The sequence below is a fragment of the Cygnus atratus genome, chromosome 15, assembly GCF_013377495.2.
Source record: "Cygnus atratus isolate AKBS03 ecotype Queensland, Australia chromosome 15, CAtr_DNAZoo_HiC_assembly, whole genome shotgun sequence".
Lineage (NCBI taxonomy): Eukaryota > Metazoa > Chordata > Aves > Anseriformes > Anatidae > Cygnus > Cygnus atratus.
This window is the reverse complement of record NC_066376.1, coordinates 1383992-1405788: the sequence shown is the minus strand read 5'-3', so window position 1 is coordinate 1405788 and position 21797 is coordinate 1383992. Positions and strand designations below refer to the sequence as shown.

General features: G+C 55.3%; 1 protein-coding gene across 3 annotated transcripts in view; it reads left to right on the top strand.

Moving 5' to 3' along the window:
- The window catches only part of TRAF7 (TNF receptor associated factor 7), a 28135-nt gene that overhangs the window by 3576 nt on the left and 2762 nt on the right, over window positions 1-21797 (top strand). Inside the window, exons 1-16 of one of the 3 annotated variants that reach the window (XM_035563452.2) lie at window positions 1275-1661; window positions 4092-4209; window positions 4456-4513; window positions 5587-5678; window positions 10209-10325; window positions 11307-11399; window positions 13146-13179; window positions 14400-14583; window positions 15315-15449; window positions 16318-16535; window positions 16823-16896; window positions 17944-17992; window positions 18489-18616; window positions 19726-19808; window positions 20308-20347; window positions 20737-20853. In XM_035563452.2, coding sequence (XP_035419345.1) covers window positions 4129-4209; window positions 4456-4513; window positions 5587-5678; window positions 10209-10325; window positions 11307-11399; window positions 13146-13179; window positions 14400-14583; window positions 15315-15449; window positions 16318-16535; window positions 16823-16896; window positions 17944-17992; window positions 18489-18616; window positions 19726-19808; window positions 20308-20347; window positions 20737-20853 — 1503 coding nt within the window. In that variant the 5' untranslated portion in view covers window positions 1275-1661; window positions 4092-4128. Of the gene's footprint in view, window positions 1-1274; window positions 1662-3418; window positions 3860-4091; window positions 4210-4455; window positions 4514-5586; window positions 5679-10208; window positions 10326-11306; window positions 11400-13145; window positions 13180-14399; window positions 14584-15314; window positions 15450-16317; window positions 16536-16822; window positions 16897-17943; window positions 17993-18488; window positions 18617-19725; window positions 19809-20307; window positions 20348-20736; window positions 20854-21797 lie in introns of those variants that run through there. The other 2 variants (XM_035563453.2, XM_035563451.2) reach the window with 2 other exon arrangements.

Here is a 21797-nt window from a genome sequence, read left to right as displayed (position 1 = left end):
TGCGGTCTGCCAGCCCGGCGCCTCCGCGGGGGTGAGCGACCTCAGCCGGAGGCAGCGTCGGTGAACCGAGGGAGGAGGAAGGGAGACCGAAGCGGACGCGGGGCGCATGGCTGAGCTTCGTGGGCCATCGGTCGCGCAAGACCGGGATGTTTGCGGGTTCCTCAGCGGTCGCTTCGCAGCGGGGCGTTGCGCCCGGCAGCCGCTCCCCTGGGGCGCTGTTTTCCCTGAGAGCGTCCGGTGCCCTGCTGCCGCCTCCCCCCGGGGCACAGAGCCCAGCGCTGCTGCCGCGCCCGTGGCAGCGAGGTTCCCGCGTCAGGAACCGGCTCCAGAACCGGGACGAGGCAGCTGGCGCGGTCTTTATGGAGGACACGAGCCCCGCCGTGCCTTCGTCTCGCGCCGCGTCTCCCCTCGAAGCCTTGGCCGTGTCCCTGAGGTTGGTTGCGAGGACCTGCTGGGCGTCGGGAGCGGCCAGGCGAGCGGGTGCTCGGGGCGATGCCCCGCAGCCGGAGGTGCCAGCAGCAGCCCCACCGGCACCCTCCTTCAGCCCGGCTGCCCCCGCAGTTCCCCTCCCCGCTCCAAGGTGCGCTGCTGGGCTTGGCGGCAGCGGGGGGCAGCCGGCAGAGCGCTGCCTCGCCGCTGACTTTCCTGGCGTCTGCAGTGGGGGGGGAAAAAAGAGTGCCGCTTTCCCCAGCTGTCCGCAAGCAGCGCTGGCTGGGTTTCTCCTTCCCTGCGTTACTAAACGAGGAGTTTTGAGGCTTTTCTTCTCGCTGAGTCTCCAAAGCCCGAGCTGATCGCTGCGGTGCGGAAGTGCTGAAACCCGGCCCTTCCCTGCCTTGCGTCTGGTTCCTATCAGCCGCGTGGTTTGGTGAGCAGCGGGTTCCCACAGCTTCCTTTTTTCCAGGGGAGATTTTTCCCCTCGCTTTTTACGGTCAAAAGCAGCGTGGTTGCCTTTGAAAAACAAACAAACAAACTCCGGGCAAGGAGAGCCTGGGCCACAGCCTCCGCAGCCCGGTTCAGTGTAGATGGCGGGGTGACCCTGGGCCGGCGAATGAGCGCGTTCCCAGCGCTCCTGGCCTGCTGCTTCGTGGAGCCGCCGGGTGCTCGGGGGATTCCTGGAGCCCCGTGGCGTCTGGTCATCGGAAAAAGGCTTCGCAGACCAGAGGATCTCGTGACTTCCAGTAAATGTTGGTTATTCCTTCTAGGTCACAGAGCACACGTCTTTCGTAACAAGGCAGCTGACGTTTCGCTGTGGTTGCTGGCACCTCCTCCAGCCACGGCTCTGCTCCGGTCCCGGAGGGCCCAGGTGCCAGGCCAGGGTTCGGGGATGCAGTAGGGATTTTTGCTACCGCTGTGGGAAGCTGGTATCAACGGCAAGAGCATCTCTGCTGCTTCCCTTTAGCTTTGCTGTCAGTTGGCGAAAGCCTTTCTCAGCACCTCGTGGCAGAGCGCTCGAGGTGTGGAGGCAGTGTCAGGGAGGTGCCTGCTCTGCTGAAGTGGTTCCTGCGTGTGGTGGTTGCAGAGATTTGGGCCGAAATCAGATATTCGCCTGGTGGCGGGTGTTCTGCACGCTGGCTGCTATCCCGCTGGACATTTTTCCCGTTGCTCGCATTCCTCGGGCTTCTGGTCAGAGCCGGCACGGAGCAGCTCCCCGCTGCTGGCAGGTAGGTCGCTCGGCCAAGCTGCAGGGCTCGGGACGTGCTTGCGAGCCAGGAGAGGAAAGCCCCCGTGTTCCTGCCCGCCTTCCCTGCCTTGCTTTGGATTTATCCAGGCTCTGTTGCAGTCGGATCCTGCAGCCATTCCCTGGGCTTTGGGGCAGGGTGCGTGGGCAGCTACTGGGCAGGTAGCTCAGAGGTACGACAGGTACTCACCCGTTCTGTCTGAAGGCAGCGCAGGCCCTGAAAATGGGAAGGGGGTGAAGGGTTTGCCTGAGCCCCGAGAGCCCCCAGTCCTCCGTAAGGATGGGCTTGGCTGCTTTCCGTCTGGGAGTGATTATTTGCCTTGAAACTGGGTGGGGATATTTGGTGTGCCAGATAGCCCCAGTGCCTCGCCCGAGGTCACAGGAGAGCGAGAGGCTGAGTGGGGTTCGGATCTCTTGGGGCCATGGCCTGGCGTTACCAAAAACTGTGTGCCCCCTGGCCACTGCCGCCCTCCACGGGTGGCCTTCGGGCCTCTGTGCTCTGAGAAGTCCCCAAAAGGAGCACGAGGATCCCCAGGGCAAGGTCCTGCGTGCTGGAGCCCGGCCTTGGGCTCGGCAGGTCTCCGTAGCGCGGCAGCACAGCCCTGCTTCGCTCCTGCTCTTCTTGGGACCCCTCCAGCAACTGCTGAGCGTCTCCCAGGGGGTCTGGCATTTGCAGGCAGCCGGGACGGAGCTTCAAAACGTGTGGGAAACATGATCCAGATCCCTGGTTTTAAGATGGTCTTGGGTATGGTGTAGGGGGGTTGTTCGCTGGGTTGGTTGGGTTTGGGTTTTTGGTTTTGGCCGCGAGCAGGGCGGTGGTGAGGGCACCTCGGGTGTCGCGTTGGCGGCGGTGTTTGAGCCGTGAGTGCAGGCTTTGACAGGGCGGCGTGCAGCCGCTGTGCTCTCCTGCGGGGAGCGAGGAGGCCCCTGTGGGACCCGGTGGTGGGACCCCAGTGGTCTCTTAGCAAGCGCCTGGCGATTTAGGAGTCGTCGCCCTCGGGTGAGAGAGAGCCAACAGCGCCCGTCAGCCTCCCAGTCGCTGGCCCAACAACTTCCCAGGCTTCCTTCGCCGCCGGCGGCTCCTGTCCCGCAGAGAGGGATTTGGGTTGTGCTTTAGTCAGCTGGTTTCGGCCAGCCTGCTCTCACTGCGGATGTCTGTCTGTTTAGCCCTTGGACTCCGCTGCTGGCAGGAGAGCAGCGAGATTTAACCATACCTTGGGCAGAGGGGATCTTTTCATCGGGGTTTTTCCTGAGCAGCTTGCTCCTGGAGCGCCTGCGCAGGCTGGGACAGGCTGCAAGTGCGAGCAGTCCCTCCCAGCTGCCAGGACGCCTGGGAGGAGAGCTCTGCGCCATGCCCAACCTCTCTTCTGTGATGGAAGCTTCTGTCCAGGCCAGAGGCACCTCCGTACGCTGGCAGAGAGGTGCAGCTCCGTCCTGGGGGAGCAGCTCTGGTACCCCGGCTCCCGAGGAGGCTGGTTGAGAGCATCCTGCCAAACCGACAGCAGCGGGGCTTTGTGCCCTCAGCCAGCGTCAGGTTCCAGCAGAGGTTAAAGAAAGCAAGCCCCATGTGTTTCCGCAGAGTATTGTTGTGCAATACTTGACTTTGCAAATTTGAACCCATTTAAAGTCCTGTGTAAACAACTGAGGAAGGGAGGTGAGCCCCTCGGCTGACTTCTGAGGGGAGGAGGTTTCTCGGGTTGGCCGATGACCCAGGCTTTGCCGGCTGTTTCCGGGCAGAGACCGTGAGTGGGATCCAGGATCACAGACGTGTTAATTGAATGAGGTTTCTTCCTTACGTAGTGGGATAAAGGTTTTACGGGTACAGCCTCGCCTCCTTTTCTGCCCCCAACACATGCACAGCTCCCTCGGCGCGCTGTGGGATCGGGCTTGTGTCTGGGGCTTTAGCCCAAATCTGCCCGTCGCGGTGTGCTCTGCTCTGTGCCTGCTGTGTCTGGCGGAGGCAGCTCCCTGTTGGGACCCTGCTGCTGATCCCTGCTGCGTGCAGGGTGCGGGGCAGCAACAGCTGAGGTGCTTTGACCGAGGCTCAAACCGAGGAGGGAGAGCGGGCCAGATATGGAGACCGCGCAGGGCTGCTGTCTGCTGGGACTGGGAAGTCTGTCTGCAGTTGGAGCAGCCGTACACTTCTAAAAGCTGCTAGATTATGGGTGTTCCAGTATGTGGGTGAGTAAGAAGTGCTGTTAAAAGATACCAGATGCTTTGAAAATTCTGCACACTCTGCTGAGGAGTGATTTGAAGGGGCCTGACTTTGTTTGACCGTGCTACTTGTTTCTGAAAATCCAGGGTTCCGTGAAATTAGGTAAATACTTGGACTTAATGCTACAGAGGAGTGTTTTCTGAGCCCAGAGATACGTGCAGTGATCCTAACTCTTTTTCTGTCTTTCTTCTTCCACAGAGCAAACTTCCCATGACTAACAAGTGCTGGTTGGATTATGAGCTCAAACAAGAACGCTCGCTACAATCGTTTCTCCAGTGGCACAACAAACATCACTACTTCTGAAAACACTAACGGGGTAAGGCTTGCTGTTAGCAGGGGATGGGCTAGGGGTGCTTCTCGTGTTCTTATCCTTTCTTTTGAGAAAAGGAAGATGGCTGTTGAGGATTTGGTACCTTCTCCCCCTTAAAAATCCTGGTATCCAGAAGTGAAACTTGGGAATATGTACGCTATATTTGGGTATATTCACAATCCAGGAGAGGCAGCAAGTCTTCGGGCTGTGCTGCACCGACACACGCTGACCTTCTTTCTGTCCATATTTCAGACGAGAATGGAAACAACTTTTGGGCCGGCCTACTCTGCTGTGACAACCATCACAAAGGGTGAGCACATTTCATGTGTGGAGCTTCTCCCCAGAGCAGTGTGTGTGAATCCTAGCAGACTTTTCCCTGTTGTTTCACAGATCATAAAGCTGTTGGGAGAGTCACTAAGTGTTCGTTACAGACAGGTGCCGAGGTGCTGCTTTTAGTAGTCTGCAGCCCAAGTGTTATTTAATCACGGCATCTGATCACCAGACATGATGGAACAAGCATCCACAGGAATTTTCTCCTATTACACAGGCTTTACAGTACCACTGGGAAGCCCTTTATGAAATTAGGGTAGTACAACAGGGTCTGATACGGAGTTTAGTCCCAAATTTTCACTCTCGGCCTGCCCGTGAGTCACTCTGGACGCTTTGGTAAAACCCCCGTGGCCATTTTTAGCTCAGACAGGAGGGGGTGCGAGTGTACCTGCTCATATCAAATCCTTGTGCTTTGTTCTTCAAAGCCCAGCAGCTGAGGAGTCTGAGCTCTGACACATGGCGTGAATGTAGGAAGAGATCTGGTTTCACTTTGGAGTAAAAATATCCTTACTTTAGTAAAGATAAGAAACTGGCACTTGACACCGATTTAGATAAGGAAATGAACTGTCTGCCTGGAGGAGCTGTTTGGATCACATTTGTACAGGACTCTGGAATCTGGTTTTGGACTCCTAAATATTTACATTTAAAACTTGATGTACTTCCGTAATACTATCTTTATACAACCATCCCCAGTTTAATATAGCACGCTTCCTTTGTGCTACAAGAAATAGCCAGACCTCCCTTAGTCTAAGCAGTTGTTGATGGGTGACTGAGATATGTGTGAGTACAAGGTTTCCTTTTCATGGTGTTTTTAACCGATGGGCCTGGACCTGGCAGAACGTTATCTGTGCTCCTTGAAAGATCGCATGCATTCCAGCAAGCTATCAGAGATCAGGATTATTCAGCCTGCACTGATGTGTCCAGGTCAGGAACTGGAGCAGGGCAATCCCTTGTCTGTTCCTTTTCCAGGGAACACGTAGAGTTACAGATACCTGTAGCTTGGAAATGTTACCATGGAGCCTAATTTTTTTTTTTTTTTAATTTGCATTAAAGCTGACGGGACCAATACTTTTAAACAGCATCGTCGGACCCCATCCTCCTCCAGCACGCTCACCTACTCCCCACGAGATGAGGACGATGGCATGGTAGGTGTTGCCAGGAGCCCCCTGGTGAATGGCTTAGCTGCTTGTACCTCAAATGAGAGACATCTGGTGCTCCTCTGGACGTCTCCGCCTCCCTCTTCACTCCCACGCGCTGGGTTGTATCAGCTGCAGATGCCTGCACCGGAGGCAGGACCAGCCTCAGCATTTCCTGGCTGCTCCCGCGGTTGGAGCAGAGGGGGGTCAGAGGCTGCTTCTGGCCTGGGGCATTAGGCTGGCACTGCTTGGAAATGGTACGTGGTTACGGAGCCCAGGAGCTACACGTCCCCCAGACCTACTTGTGGGGATGAGCCTGCCTCCTGGTGTGAGCGGGCTGCTCTGACTCTCCTGGGCTCAGGAGAACGCAGAGCTGTTGTCAGCGAGGGCTGGGGCTGGGGCTGCTCAGCCTCCATCAGGGCCTGCTGGACAGACCGCCCAGCACCGCAGCTGGACCTGCAGTTAGGACCAGAAAATGTATTCCTCTTTCCGCCTCCAGATGGGGCTTCTGACCAGAGGAGCGGGTTTGAAACCTGCGGAGTGGGATGGCCGGCCCTGCGGGCTGTGCCCAGCTCCTAGATTACATCAGCGGGGTCTGCTTCCGCACAGCATGCCCGTGGCTCGCAGTACCTCTGCTGAAAAGCACTTCCCCGTCTGGTGTCCAGTTTCCTCATTCACCTCACACAGTTCTCAGTACCTTCTTTTGGGGGAATTTAGTGATCCAGCAGGCCCCAGGGTTAGTTGCTTAAATAGAAATTAAATTAACTAATTCAATTAAATCAAGATCAGCAACAGCAGAGCAAACCTCAGTGGACAGACAAATAGCACTGAGACCTGGATCTTCCCGTGTCCACAGTGCCCAGCTGTATCTCGTAACCTCACGCTCCTGCTTGTGAGTTAAGCATGTGAGTAACAGACTCCTCGTGTTAAGGACTTGTAAACTTCGTCAGGTTAGGGGACCCAGCTTCAGAGCTAGGGAAAAATGGATCACTGCTGCTGAATCAGTTAGGCACTGGCAGAGGCTGGGGTCGCAGCACCAGTGTGAAGCTACAACGCTTCTCAAAATACACTGACACCAGATTGCAAAAAAGCTTTATTGTCAGCATCCTATAAAGTTCCTTCTGTTGCTCAGAGGTCTTGCTGTGTTTTATGTGAGTATGTGTTTGTTTTTCAAAAAGTCCTTTGAACATTTGGCTCGTGTCCTTGGCACACGCAGCTCTCCATCGCATCGCTGACCCCGGGGTGCTGGACCACGGTTCCAAGGAGCCCGTGGCTGTCAGCACTGATCCAGTGGGCTGCGTGCTGTGCTCCCTGCACCCTTTTCCTGAGTTGTGCAGTTCTTACAGAGTACGGATGAGGACTTTTCTGAAGGAGCAGGGGGTGCAGGGGACACTACGCTCATCCATGTCTGATGGGGAAGCTCCCTGGCTCCTTTGGAAACCTGTGGAACAAAGTGGGGTGCACAGCCAAGAAGAGGAGAAATCTCTCCTAGGACCTAGCCTCAGTCCTCTTGGACAGCATCAGCCCCTCTACCCTGGAGTGCTAAAGATTGTTAAGCAAAAACAGCAAAAGGACTAACGAGTGGGTCAGGAAGCAACCTGCAGCTTGTGTTGCTAACTGATGATGAGCACCACAGCCCTGCTCTGCCTGCTGCTCCAGACAAACTTTCGCTAACCCCTTCATAAAGCTTCCTTTGCTTCGTCAAGAATTAATCTGGGATTTCCCTTCCTGATCCCTGAGTTTTCCCTCCTCCAGAAGCTGCCAAGGGTTTGTCAGCCATCACAGAGACAGCTGGAGAAGAGTCAGAGCCCTCCTGTGACCCCTCTCCCCACTTCTTTCTTTTTAAAGCTTCTGTTAATGAAACCAAAAGCAGAGCAGTGTTCTGCGTGCGAGGCGGAGATTACTGAGCATCTGCTGCCCTCCTCCCTGAAAACAGTGCCACGTGCTCCCAGCCTCGCTATGCCTATGGGAACAGGAACAAGGCTTGTCCCAGAGCCTTCACCTAGGGGCTGCTTTTGTAGCTGGCGTGATGGGAGGGGACTTGTTCTGGACTGAGTCAGCAGCCAGCTACAAGCCATTCATCTTCCATCAAAAGACGTCTGAGCGCTCCATGCCCTGGGCTGCCTGAAGCTGGCCTTGATGTGTAGTGCAGGAACAGCCCCGGTGCTGCTGTGGCGAGGTGGGACCCTGCCGACAGCTCCTCCCAAACCTCCCCTTGGCTGAAGCGATGCCACGTGTTGGGGCCTTGCCCCAGCACTCTGCAGGCCTCGGAGCTGCAAACCCAGCTTGGGTTTGGTGCACGTGGGTCTCCCCCAAGCTGGGCAGGTGCCCATGGGGCGGGGGTCCTGTGGTCCTTAGGCTCTGTCCTTCTGTTCCCAGTGCAGAGCAGCCTGCAGTCCCCTTGGGCTGGCTGCTGTACGTGACCACTTAGTGCTGGAAAGCCCCCTCTGAGCAGCCGGGCTAGGAAGGGGAAGCAGTGCAAGGACTGGCCCTGCGCAGCTGCATCCCTCCAGTCTTGACCTTGCTTGCTTGGCACAACCAAAGGCTGCAGGTAACTGAAGGGGCAGCAAGCACCGGCGCTCACCTCTGCCCGTGCAGCGTTGTTGCTGCAGTTGTCTGCAGGGATCTTTCTTAGCACACCAGTTTCTCTCCTGTGTAGTTTACACGAGCGTTAGCCCAGCTAGGACTCGGGGAGCTGTGCTGGTGTTGCACGAGCCCAGCGGGGCTGTCGTACACCGCGGCTCCTGGGGGAGCAGCCCCCTCCTCCCCCTCGGTGACCCCCAGGGGCTGCTGCTGGTGGCCCTGCCCGCAGAGCCTGCCTGTGCCGCCCTGCTCCCTGCCTCACCTCCGGAATGGGAGCTGTGCGCAGTCATTCTTGTTATTTTAATAACTTGTGTTACTAGTGGAGGAAAATAATAAAATTAATGGATGCCCATAAAATTGATTTACCTCATAACAATTCCTCCTCGCGGTTTACATATTCGACCAATAAACATGCCTTCTTTAAGAAAAAGAGCTTTATGCTTTGGCTGCTGAGCAGATGCAGCATTTCTGAGCTCCTAGGATCCCAGGATCATAAAAATTATGAAGCACAGCAGTGTGAAGAACCAGCAGGATCCTGGTCTGCTCCTCTCCTGCAGCCCAACGGGGGCTGTTGTCGCCCTGCAGGATGGTCTGTCTCCGGGGGAGGTGGTCTCTGAAGCTCATCTCACATCTTGTATTGCTGAATTTCCTGACTGCTCCGCTGGCCTCGTTCATTGTGTTTGCCTGCCCTTGGGTCTGCCGTAGCACACTTTCTCCCCGGCTGAGCACACAGAATGCAGCTCGGGAGGTTCAGACTGAGCAGGAGGAAATCGCTTTGTGCTTGCGCGGCAGTGCAGGGCAGCAGCCCGGGGTGGTGGCATCTCCTCTGTGGAGCTCTCCCGGTTCCAGGTAGGCAGCACCAGGGCTGATGGACCCCAGGGCCAGGAAGAGCCCCTCTTGGAGCAGCAGCAGGGCCAGCTGGAAGGAGCTCGGGAGGTGGCAGTGGAGTCTGTGAGCGGCGCAGGCTGCGGTCGTGCCGGCTGTAGGTGCGGTGTTGCAGGGCCAGGCAGCTCGGCATCGCTCATCTCTTGATGCTGAGCGTATGAAGCTCCTGGCTTCATTCTGCCTTTCCTCTGTCAGCCCGTTCCTTCTGCTCCGTGAAGACGTGTGTTGCTTCTCTCTGCGCTCCTCCCCAGCGGCCAGAAGGGTCTTCCAGAGTAACCTGGCCATAGCCGTGCTGCCGGCCGTGCTAGGCCCCCAGCCCCAGCCCCCCCGGTCCGAAGAGTCTCCAGCTATGCTTTGGTGCTGGGTTGCATCCTGGCTGGTTGATACCGCGCCGTTTGGGGTGCGCTACCGGCTAATATTCCATGGCAGCATTCCCTCAAAGCCAACCCCAAGGACGCCGTGACCAGTGGGATTTTTCTTGATTGGTGCACGCAGTGTCCACTTAGCTCTCCCCTCCCAAGCAGGAAGCGACGAAGCCAGCCTGTTGCTGAATTGAATAGAAGGAAGTCTCCACACTTACGCAAAGAAATTTGGCAGAAGTTAGATAGCGAGCGAAACAACAAGTGCTGCTGCAGAGATTGGAGAAATTGCAGAAGATGGGAGCTGTCTCGGGGGGGGATTTACAGAGCTTTCGGTGAAGCATTAATTCTGCCAAGCCTTTGCTTTGCGGGTGGGCACAGTAAGTAGACAAACAAACGCACCTTTGAGAAAATTACGTGCCTGGAATGCAGATGTCGGCTTGGGTTAGCCAGTTGGGGCTGACTGGTGCCCGTCCTGTCTCCGAGCACAGTGGGGCGTCCCCAGGCTGCCGGGATGGCAGGCAGCAGCGAGGCACGAGGCACCGAGGCACGCTGCTCCCTGGGGCCCTTCCCTGCAGCTCGGCAGAGGGGATGAACAAATGGAGCGGCCGAGAGTCGGGGGGGGGGGCTGGACCTGAAGTCTTTGTGCATAGGGTTCTGGAGCGGGGGGGATTATCTGCAATAACAAGAATCGTTTTTTGTCTTTTTGAAGCCTCCGATCAGCACCCCACGGCGCTCTGACTCCGCTATCTCCGTCCGTTCGTTGCACTCCGAGTCCAACATGTCCTTGCGCTCGACGTTCTCGCTCCATGAGGAAGAGGAGGAGCCAGTAGGTATTGGGGATTGTCTGAAGGAGCAGTATGAGGAAGTTCACTGTCAAAAGAGTAACTTTGCGGACTCTTGTGAGTGCATAGAACTAGAGCGGACAGGTTTTCATGTGGTCTGGCAACTAAGTCTGGCTGTCAGGACCGTTGGTTATAATTGTGCTCTCATCACTGACTTCTGCAAGTTACTTTGCTTCCTTGTGTACCATTTCCCCGTATGTAAAGGGGACAATGGTGAGGCTTCTCAGAAAAACTCAGTCTTTGCAAAGCCGTGTGTGATTCCCCGGCTCTGCTACAGAGCAGCAGGGGGTTGTGAATCTTCAGGCTGGTGGTCGAGCCCCAGGCAGCAAGGCTAACACAATTCCCCACTGATTCAGAGCCCCTATCCTGCATTTAGGGCTGTGTGGCACCCCACTGACTTGATTGTAAGCCCCCAGGAGGGTGCAAGGAATTGTCCCCAGGTGACCCTTGCAGGGGGAGGATACCTTTAAGCGACACTCAGCTTGTGACCCAGTGACTGACACCAGCGTGGATGCATAAAAGGTCAGGAGGCGTTTTGCCACAGATCTGGGTTACAAGTGTGCGTTTCGTATTTGGGAACCCAGGGGGTCGTGTTTGCAGTTCCGAGAGCAGCACAGGCTGAAAAGGCAGACCGGACTGCAGTGGCTGGTCTGAGATGCTCTGAAATGTGAAGCCCTGCCCTGGTGTGGGGTGGGGAGCTGTGCCTCTCGGAGGTGCCGTGCCCAGAGCCCACACGGCAGCAGGCTTAGCTGGTAAACAAAATAAAACGAGCCCAGTTTGGTAAATGCAATGTTATTTCTGTATCGTAAGATCATGAAAGAGTCCTTTCTTCAGGATGTTTCAAAAATACAAAAGGACAAGATGTTTTAAAATGGCTACTGAACTCCGGGCTTACTACCAGGGACACTTACACTTGCATTTTTATTAACTCCTGTGCTCTCTGTCCCATTCTCTCTTCTCTTCAGGAGCCACTGGTGTTTGCTGAACAACCGTCCGTGAAGCTGTGCTGCCAGCTGTGCTGTAGTGTGTTTAAGGATCCAGTCATCACAACCTGTGGGGTAAGGCAGCCCTCTTCCAAATCACGAGCTTGGGTTCCACAGATGTCCTGTGTGACCTACAGCCGAGCCCTGGCTGATGGTCCCCAGTGACTGCCAGCTTGAGTGAGCAAAGAGGCAGTGCCTGGCTGGGGAAAATAGGCCAGGGTGGGAGCAAAGATGCTGATGGGCATGTGGCAGGCAGGTTTCCCCACAAGGCAGCTCTGAACCAGTCTGCTGCAGGGTGTGAGGACACTGCAGTTAGCCAGAGAAGCCCGAAGCTTCCTCAAAACTCTGCTGCTTTTCCCAGTAGAGGTGTGCTGTTAGCCTCTCAGTCCTGGCCAAACTCAGTCTCCCTGGTGGGCTTGAGTGAGGTCAAAACTCCTTGTTCCCTGTCCTGCAGGGCTCTGCAGAGTGCTGCTGCCTTCTGGGCACCCCAGAAACAGCTGCTTTTCGGTTGTTAAAAACGTGTTTCTTGTAAGACAATGGCTTGCAGCTTCATTTAGTTAATGCTTGCGAAGGGATTTGATATCCACTAATGAAAGGCACAGAGTATTACGAATATTCTTCTATATTCCATTTTATTGGGATTTTAATAGAAACTGTATATTATTCCTGCTTCTGTGCTACATGTGAAGAAAGGTGGCTTTGTGACGAGATCACTAATGCTTCTGACATGCTTCAGAGTGCTCGGATGGAGCTCTTAACAACAAGAGCAGAGAGCAGGATTGTTTATTGCAGAGGGGGTGCTATCCCCAAAGGTGCTGGATGCTGGTGCAGTTCCACTGCATCATTTCAGTAAGCAGCTCTTCATGGAGACGCTGAGATTTACTGGTTAATATGGAAAAAAAAAAGTCTCCTGCAGGAAGCAGACTGGCTTCATTTGCAGCCCTGGTTTGGCAGCTCTGGAGGGAGCACCATGCAGCTGTGCAGGGCAGGAAAAGGCCGCGTGAGCAGGGCTGCAGATAACAGCTCTGAAGGGCGACTTGCAGCCCTTCCAGCGCTGCTGCCAAGCCCCGGCCCTGCGGCAGGGGAATGTGGCTGAGGAGGCCCCAGGGGACCCACGGGCTGAGCTCGGGACCAGTGAAATGCTGCAGCCTTTGTTCCTGTCTTTATATTCGTTAGCATGTCAGATTGAATTTGCTACTTTATCAGGTTAAACTGTTGCTGTACATTTCTGCTGTCAGAACAGAGAGCTACTTCAAGTGGCAAAATTTACAGTGCGTTTAATGGGTTTACAAACCACCTGGCAGCAGGACAGCTTCACTAGGAGAGCTACAGAAGAGTGTATGCAATGGACCGACTGGCCAAAGACAGGGAGAGACTGATGTTCTTCTCCTTGGAGGCTTCTCAGGAAAATGAGAGTTGTAACACGGGGTAAAGTGGAGGGTGAAGTAGAGAAACTCTATGCGGACTTGAAGGGTAGGAGTTTCAGCATGGCAGAACATCTCCATGGCTTTAGCTTGCACCATGATTGTGGCCTGATCCTGAACAGGGCAGGATCCTCAAAGCACCAAACCACGTGCTTGGTACTTCTCAGGAACAGGACCTGTGTTGGAGTCTCAGCTGCCTGCAAGCTGCCCCCCTAGGCTGGTTTTTGCCCTCTGCTGCAGACCTAGGAGTGCCCTGAGCTGTAAAGCAGGCAGAACAGCTGCTGAGGCCTTTGTGCCACAGGCTTTGGTATCTCCATCCTTCCCCATCGTTAGCCACAGGGGGTAATTTATCTTACATTGTTTATGCTGACACTGCCGTTTCTCTTTGTCTCCACAGCACACGTTTTGCAGAAGATGTGCCTTAACATCTGGTGAGTACAGAACTGTTCTTGTGTGGTGCAGCCAAAATGCTGCCATTTTCTGGTTTGTTTGCTCTCACTTAAAAAGAAACCTGCAGAAAGAAGGGCTTAAAGCAAGCTGTCAGTGTCAGGCTACCACTGCAGCAGCGAGGCACTGGGCTCGGGGGGCTGTGCAGCCCTGAGCTCCGATGGTATGCGCCGCAGCATGGGCACCCTTGGGCACAGGATGTTCTCAAATCCAGGAATAGGCAATGGATAATCCCAGGATAATGTGCGTCTCGCCCAGAGTTGACCCACTGATTTCAGAGTGAAAGCTTTCTGTGGCTGTCTGTCCAGGGAACAAGGGGGCTGTGTTTGGCCGAGGCCCAGCAGAGCCCTCCTCCCCCAGCCCATTAGTGGCAGCTCCCCGTCTCTGAGCGAGCCCACGTGCAGCGGCTCACGGAGCTGCTCGGGCTCCCCCAGCTCTTCCAGAAGCCTGGTGGAGCCCAAGTGCCTGGCTGCCAGCCTGCCCCAGCCAGCTCCCGCTTGGTTTGGGCTCTGCGCTCCGAAAAGTACTGCGCTTGGCATGAGCCCCTGCCCCTCTTGGAAAGCCGCTCAGCACAGAGCCGGGCCATTCACGTTGCCAGAACAACAAGCCCCGAGGAAGCTCCCCGAGGAGCCCAGCAAAACAGTAGCTCTTTCTGCCTTAAGATGTCCATCCTCCACATGTCAGGGGGTCCCTCTGCCTTGCATGCCAGCTTCTCTGTCACCGCGCTGTCCTGCATCTATCCCAACCAACAGATTTGTAGCAAAAGGCTCTGCAATTGCAATCCTGCGTTGCTCTGCCCTCAGAGCTCGTCTTCACTGCTAGCGGTGATGCTGAGCCCTGGGTTTGGGTGGGAGACAGGGTTATGTGTGGGCATCAGCAGCTCTGGGGGCACTGTCTGTGAATACTCTCACACTTCAGCAAGCACAAGGCAGCCTGACTTAGCATGGTATTCTTTCACTGGCAGCTAGCTTGAATTATCAGGGATGGACATCAACTGTAAGTTCTCACCAAGCTCCAAGGCAAAGCAGAGCCAGTGGTTTGCAGATGTTCTGTGAATATTCATGGCTCCATGGCTATTGTCACCAGCCTGGGAGTCTTGGCCAGAGAAGGCAAAAGAATAAAATCTCCGCACAGAGGCTCTTTGAAACGCTCCTGCTGTGTCCCAGCCCTTGCTGACTCTTTCTTTTTCTTCCCCACCTGGCAGAGAAGTGCCCCGTGGACAATGCCAAACTGACTGTAGTGGTCAACAACATCGCCGTGGCTGAGCAGATCGGGGAGCTCTTCATTCACTGCAAGTACGGCTGCCGGCCTGCAGCCAGCAGCAAGCCTGCCGCCTTCGAGGTGGACCCCCGTGGATGTCCGTTTACAATTAAACTGAGTGCCAGGAAGTAAGTGGCTTGTCACCAGCAGGCAGCCTCGCCGGGAACGGGCTCTGCCCCCAGCACTTGCTGTTGTATCTGAGCTGCCCGGCGGCTCCTAGGGACAGGGCAGCTCCCACCTGCAGCGCTCTGCTGGGGTGGGTGTGGGTGTGGGTGTGGGAATGGGCAGGGGGACTCGAGGGGACAATTTTTTCCACTACATCTCAGTCTTAGCATGCGAGCAGATAGGCTGGTCTCAGGGAAAGATACTGTTCTCTGCTCACGGCTTGCCTGATGGTCTCAGCATCAGGACAGGGGACACACTGTGAGAGCAGCCACCTCACATCCTGGGGGAAACGCTGCGACTGTGCTCAAGCAAGGACTTTGGGACTCTTTTTGTAAAAGGAGCTAGCGTGGTTGTATCCTGGGAACGAGCCTTCTGAAATCTACTTTCCTTCCCATCCTAAATGTATTCACTCTCTTCCCTATCACCTGGCCATTGTCTGCTGCTGCTAGCTGTCGGAAGGCTCAGCCGATCAGCTGCAAAAGTAGCTGCTCCCTGCATAAATGTGGTCTATTGTTACTCACAACTTGCTAGCCAAATGACAATTTAAAGCTGGAATCACAGCATTAGAACAGGAGGCTTTGATCACCTGACAGCGTCACAGGCCTGGTTAGCTCTTTCCTGATGATCCGCGGGGTTTCCGTTCATTTTTCGCTTGTTGCTGATTTTCCTTCCTTTTGCTTTTCTCCGTGGGCAGAGACCATGAAAGCAGCTGTGATTACAGGCCGGTTCGCTGCCCCAACAACCCTAGCTGCCCGCCTCTCCTGAAAATGAACCTGGAGGCACATCTGAAAGAGTGCGAGCACATAAAGTGTCCCCACTCCAAGTACGGGTAAGGAGCTGATGCTTTCAGTGGGAAGGGTGCACTGAGCCCCTTTCTGAGCTGCTTTGTGGCTACTGCAGCCTCATGGTAGCCCCGTGGGCTATGAACCACTCCACCAGGTGCGCTGCCTGGGACTGGAATTAGGCTTGCAGGGCTTGCAGAAGGCAGCCCCCGAGCCTCTTGTTGATAACAGGCAGGTCACGCTGCCCAGCTGTAATCCCTGCTGGCAGCCGAGGCGCGTAGGCAGAAGAACCAGCTGGAGGAGAGTCAGCAGAAGTTGTGGCCAGAGCTGTGCAGGGAGGACACGGACAGGAGTGATGTGAGCACAGTGGCAGTGTCTTTCAAATCACTCCTCCTCCCAGGGCAAGGGGAGTGCTGATCAGCCTCAGGGGGCTGCTTGTCACCTGAGCAGAGGTGCAGCCCAGGGTTCCCTGCAGCATGCACAGCTAAGGGTACTGTTGGGGAAGCGAAGTCTTAGCAGAAGCAGAGCAAGGAAGTCCTGGCAGAGCCACCCTGACTCCTTGCTGTGCTGCAGCCAGCACCTCCTGAGGTCAGCTGCAGTTTTTTCCACTGGTTTTGATGGCTCTTAGACGGGGCTCCTGGTGACACCATCTTCTGTCTCTTGCCCAAAATCTGCCGCTCCTTGCACTTACCTAGACAGATAGTTTGGGGACAGAGCCCTGGCCAGGAGAATTGGAACTTCCTGGCTGCTCTGTCACCCTGCAGTCACCTGCACCCAGCAGGATGGTGAGCCACAGTACCACTGCTCCTTGGAGGAGGAGCAGAACAGCTGGGGACCCGCAGAGAGCTGGAGCCAGCTGAGAACTGTCTCCCACTGGGAGCACTGCTCCAGCCAGTGCCTGCCTTCCCCCTGTAGGTGTACATTCATAGGAAACCAAGACACTTACGAGACCCACTTGGAGACGTGCAAGTTTGAGGGTCTGAAGGAGTTTCTGCAGCAGACAGACGATCGCTTCCATGAGATGCAGGTGGCAATGGCCCAGAAGGACCAGGAGATTGCCTTCCTGCGCTCCATGCTGGGGAAGCTCTCGGAGAAGATTGACCAGCTGGAGAAGAACCTGGAGCTCAAGTTCGGTGAGTCTGCAAGTAGAACAGCCAACAATGCTGCTACGTTATACACGTTTGCTGCACACCTTTGCCATGCCCAGCCCTGACTTACTTCTAAAATCTGCCGGGTCTTCAGCATCTAAGTACAATTTGCATTTGAGCAGCAGACACCTGCCTGCTTTTCCCTGCCTTTAACTAGAGTGGGTTCTCCTTCCTCCTTGTTTGGAGGTTAGGCAGCTGTGGTGTCCTCTGCCTGCTCCCCTGGATGCTGTATGGGCCTCTGCAGTGACCGTGGGCCTCTCCATCTCTCGTAGATGTGCTGGACGAGAACCAGAGCAAGCTGAGCGAGGACCTGATGGAGTTCCGCAGGGATGCCTCCATGCTGAACGTGAGGATGGGGCTGGGCCCGGGGGCTGGGCAGGGCTTGCGCTCAGTTAGCTGCTGGTTTGCTACTCGTTAAGCTTCTGCGGTGGGGGGTGTCTTTGGGGTTCCCTCCGGCTTGCTGGCTCTGCTCCCCCCAGGTTTGGTTTGGTTTTGCTGTGGCTGGGGTGTGCGTGAAGGTTTCCTCTAGGCTGAGTTAAAGGCAGCTCAGGGGGTGTGTTCTGGGTGCTGCACTTAGGTTGTCATTTTAATCGGTTCTACTGCCTGTTGCTGCCCTTGAAATGTTTTAACAGAGGAAAGTACCCTTGCTTCAAAGAGAGAGCCCTCTGCTCCGAAGCCTGGGCACTCCTGTACGTTTTATAGTAGCCAGGGACAGTACGTCCTTCCCCTTGCCTGCAGAGAAAGCAGGCAAACAAGCAGATCCCTGCTAACAAGCTGGGAGTGAGAGGTGTCTCATGATTTTGGACCTTATTCAAGCAGTGATGTTGCATAGACATTCTTCCCTAGCTCCCGCAGGCTGCATCCCACTGAATGCACTGACTGGGAGGAGCTCGCCCTGGCTTACCTAAGCATACTGATGAAGTGGGTCCTCGTGGATGCAGTAGGGACTGGGCTGTGGAGGAGGCTACAAAGTGACCTTCCAGTTCTTCTCCAGCAAAGTGGGCTTCAAAAGCCCGGCTGAACAAGCAGCCCTCGTAACCAATTTGATTATTTTTAGCAGTTTGGTGAATGGCAGAGCAAGGACGGTATATTCTGAAAGGTGTTTCTGTGCCTGTCTGAATACTGAAGAGTTGAGTGCAGGTCCGAGGTGCTGTCAGAACCCCGTGGTCTCTGGAGAGAGGTGACAGAGGGAGGGAGGGAGGCAGACCTAGAGCAGGGGACCTCCACTCGGAGAATGAGTCAGCTACTACGGGAGGGCTTGCGTAGGGAGTCGAGATCTGTCCAAAGGTAGGAACGGTTTTAGCAGTGGCTAGGGACAATCTTAAAGCCATGCCCAGAGGGGCAAGCTGGTGTTGATAGCTCTGCAGCTCATGCAGCTTCTTCTGTTTTTCAGGACGAGCTCTCCCACATTAATGCTCGACTCAACATGGGCATCCTTGGATGTGAGTATGGACACAGTTCTCCTCGGCTTGGGCTGGTTTGGGGTGATGGCAGCGAGCCTTTTTAGGCTAGGTCTCAGATATGAAAAGTACCAGTTTATAAAAAGTACCAGATATAAAAAGTACCAGTTTTCTGCGGTGGCAGCAGTGATTTGTTTGCAGGATCAACACTGCTGCAGGAGACTGGTGGGAGATGGTTTGCCAGAAGCACTGGCCAAACGGGCACTAACTCACAGCGCTGCAGGGTTCCTAGCTGCTGGGAGATGTCCCTAGATCCAGCCTGGCGGTTGCATTAGGGAGATGAGTCCTGGGGCTCAAAGCAAAGATAAGTCAATGTGCCGTAAGGGTGGGACACGAGACTCTCTGGCCAGACTGCTGCGACAGCACGGAGTGCGAGGAGAGTGCCGGGCTGGTGCAGGGAGCCCTGTCCCCTCTGAGCTGACCACAACATGGTGCAGCGCCGTTCTCTCCCCTCTAACCTGCCCTCTTCTTTCCCTAGCCTATGACCCTCAGCAGATCTTCAAGTGCAAGGGGACCTTCGTGGGACACCAGGGCCCTGTCTGGTGTTTGTGTGTTTACTCCATAGGAGACTTGCTCTTCAGTGGCTCTTCAGACAAAACCATTAAGGTAAGGGCCCTGCCTCCTCAGTATGTGTTTTGTGTTTGTAGATGTGCTCCAGGTGGGACAGAAGCTGAGTTCCAGTTCAGCTGGGAGGCTGAGAGGGGTGTGATTTTCCAAGGTTTCTCCTGAAACCTTAAATTAATCTTTGCAATTATAATTGGGCCAAATCTACTTCGGTTTTGCTGTGAGGAAATGTTACATGATAGGGAAATCAAGAGACAAATAGTGCTTTTTTGTGAAACCCTGATCAGAATCTCACTCTTGCTGCTTGTGTTTTTGCTTTATATGGTGTCTAGTGCATCTACGCCTATTTCAGCTTCTGATTTTATTTTCCATTGTTACAAAAAGTCATCTTAGAAAAAAACATTTTTCCCTGATAAAATGTGTCCTTTTTCCATTTTATGGCATGTTTGTTTTTCTTTGCCCTGTTTTCAGTAACTCAAACTGACAGCACTGCTCCAGTGCCACCTAAACAACAGTTCCCAATGTCACCGTGTTGGCTGCTGGCTGAGCTGGGGAGCTGTGCGACTAGCCCTGCCAGCAGCAGAGCTGTGGTTCAGTTTTTTTGAGGGAGAGCAAAGCCACATGGAAGAAAATGGATGTTGCTGCATTTTATTGAAAGAGAACAGCTTTCTGCCCTGTCCTGGCTGCTCTGGGCACCGCCCAGCCAAGTGAGCACCATGTTCTTGCTTTCACTCTGGAGAGGAAGCTTAACTCTGCCACCACAGAGTAGAATTACTCTGTGGTGGCAGAGGAGGCTGTGCCGTGCTGTTTGAGCCCCAGGGACAGGGTGTGAAATGCTAAAACAGGAGTCTGAGAGCTGCTCCTGTGGTTCAGTGTGTTGTTTTGGCCTGGGGCTGTGAAAGGCAGTGCTGGAGAGGGCTGGTGCGTGCTCCTCTTCAGTGCCTCTTGTTAACTTCGACCTGACCCCTTGCAGTAAATTTCCTTTCCTAGACATGCTTATCTCCGCCTGGGAGCCAGGAACACAGGTGCCCAGATGACACAGTCTGTTTCCTCCTTTCCATGCTTTCGTGGCTTTGCTGACATCCTGCCTGGGTCCCCAGCTGCCGTGTGTGCAGGCGTGTGACCCGCTGCTGCCTTGTGTTTCCTGTTAGGTGTGGGATACCTGTACCACATACAAGTGCCAAAAGACCCTGGAGGGTCACGATGGAATTGTACTGGCTCTCTGCATCCAGGGGTGAGTGGAGAGGGACACGTGCCCCGCAGGAGAGGGTTGCGAGCACTGGGGGCTCCCAAGCATGCCCTTGCGGTTCCCATCCTACGTCCTGCACGTGCCAGGGTTGTGCGTGTTTCAGGGTGTGGGTGGAGGGGAGAGGAGGCCTGTTGGCTCACAAAGTCCCGGATCTCACCTTTAGATGAGCCTCTTCATAAATCTCGCATCTTGCCTCTTTGCTCTTTAAAAATTGACGAAGCGCCTATCTCTGTGGCTTCCCCTGCTGTCCTGGCTTCCTTCCCTGCTCACCCGTGGGGTGCTGGGCTGCTGCTCGAAGAGACAAAACCAGCCTGGCCCCCCCACAATGCCAGGCTCTGCTCCTGGGGCTGCTGCGTTGGGTCTTGGCCCAGTGAGGCTGCGGGACTGCGGCTCCTCGCCCAGCACGGTGCCTGGGAGCGAGCTGGGGCCCTGCACTGGCTCCTCTCCGTCGCTGACCTCCTTTTGTTTTGTGGTGACATTACAGGAACAAGCTGTACAGCGGCTCTGCTGACTGCACCATTATCGTGAGTACCCAGGACCCCTGCTCTGCTTGGGGGGGGAGACGGGAGATTTACAGGCAGCCCCGGGCTCTTGTAGAGCAGGAACTTGCAGCCTTTTTCCTATAGAGCTCTTCAGCTGCCAGTGGTGTAGGATTGATGTCCCGTGTGCGCTTTATCTAGGGCCTTTAGCCAAGTTCCTTGTGGGTTGGGTTTAGGTGTCCCTCCTGCGTGGGGAGCAGGAGGCCAGGGCTCTGGGCTGGGGCAGGCTGGTCCGTCCTGCCCTGGCCAGGCCAGTGGCTCACCCAGGTGCCCTCTCCTGCCTGGTTTTGCCTGCCTCTGGAGGCAAAGAGGAAGGGCTGCAGCACAAGGGGCCTGCCCCTGCTCCTCGTGGGCACTCTTCTTCTCCTTTGCAGGTCTGGGATATTCAAAACCTGCAGAAAGTGAACACGATCCGCGCACACGACAATCCTGTTTGCACTTTGGTCTCCTCGCACAACATGCTGTTCAGCGGCTCCCTCAAAGCCATCAAGGTAGAGCTCGGGGGTGGCTCCTCTTGATGCAGTTGGGGGCTGATGCTACAAGCCGTCAGGTAGCAGTTTCCAAGCAGGAGTAAAGGGGCATTTGGGTCTTTAAGCTTGTTGCTCCATCCTCCGGAGCAGCACAGAAAAGCCCAGCCACACGGAGCAGCCAGCGCTGCAGAGGTTTAGCCTGTGCTCGGTGCTGCCCAGAGATGTCCTAGGGCCTGGCTGAAAAAAATGTGTTTGTTCTTTCTAACTCTGTAAACCTGAGGCTGCAGGTGGAGTTCCTTGGCAGTTCCTTGGCAGTTCCTGAGTGTGTGCATCCTCGGGCCCCCAACAAACCTGCTTAGACCGTTGCAAATTGTGAATTGGCTGCTGCTTCAGGCTGCCTGTTTTGAACCCCCCCCTCCGAAGGATCTTGAATCTGCATTCTTTTCCTAAAGCGTGCAGAAATAAGGGAACAGCTTTGCAAGTTGCCCTTTAAAGCCTTGGCTAGATTCCCGTGGTTCTGCTTCCAGCTCCTGGTGAGACAGCTTATGGGAGCGTCCATCTGTAGGAGAGCGCATGCTCTTTTCTTTATCTGGGGCCTGGGGTGCTTCAGCTGTCTGCAGAGTGCGTGGGGCTGGGGTGACAGCACTAAGCAGAAGGAGAACGTGGGGCCTTTCGTTGTGGTCATCCTCAGCCTCTTGCTGCCCGGTGAGCCGAGAGGTCCGCAGCACTGCTGGGGGCAGCGGTGTGAGCTCCGTCAGCCTCTGCGTGCCGAGGGCTTCAGCAGGGTTTCCCCGGGAGCGGTGGGAATGGAGCCCTGCTTCGTGGGGACAGGCTGGGAGGGGAGGTCCAGAGCAGATTTTTACTCTGGTTTTGGTTTAGGTTTCCAAGCCCATGGCTCTGTTAAGGAAAGGTCTCTGCCAGCGGTAACGCAGGCTCCGAGCTAGTTCTGCCAGGCCCTCAGGGAA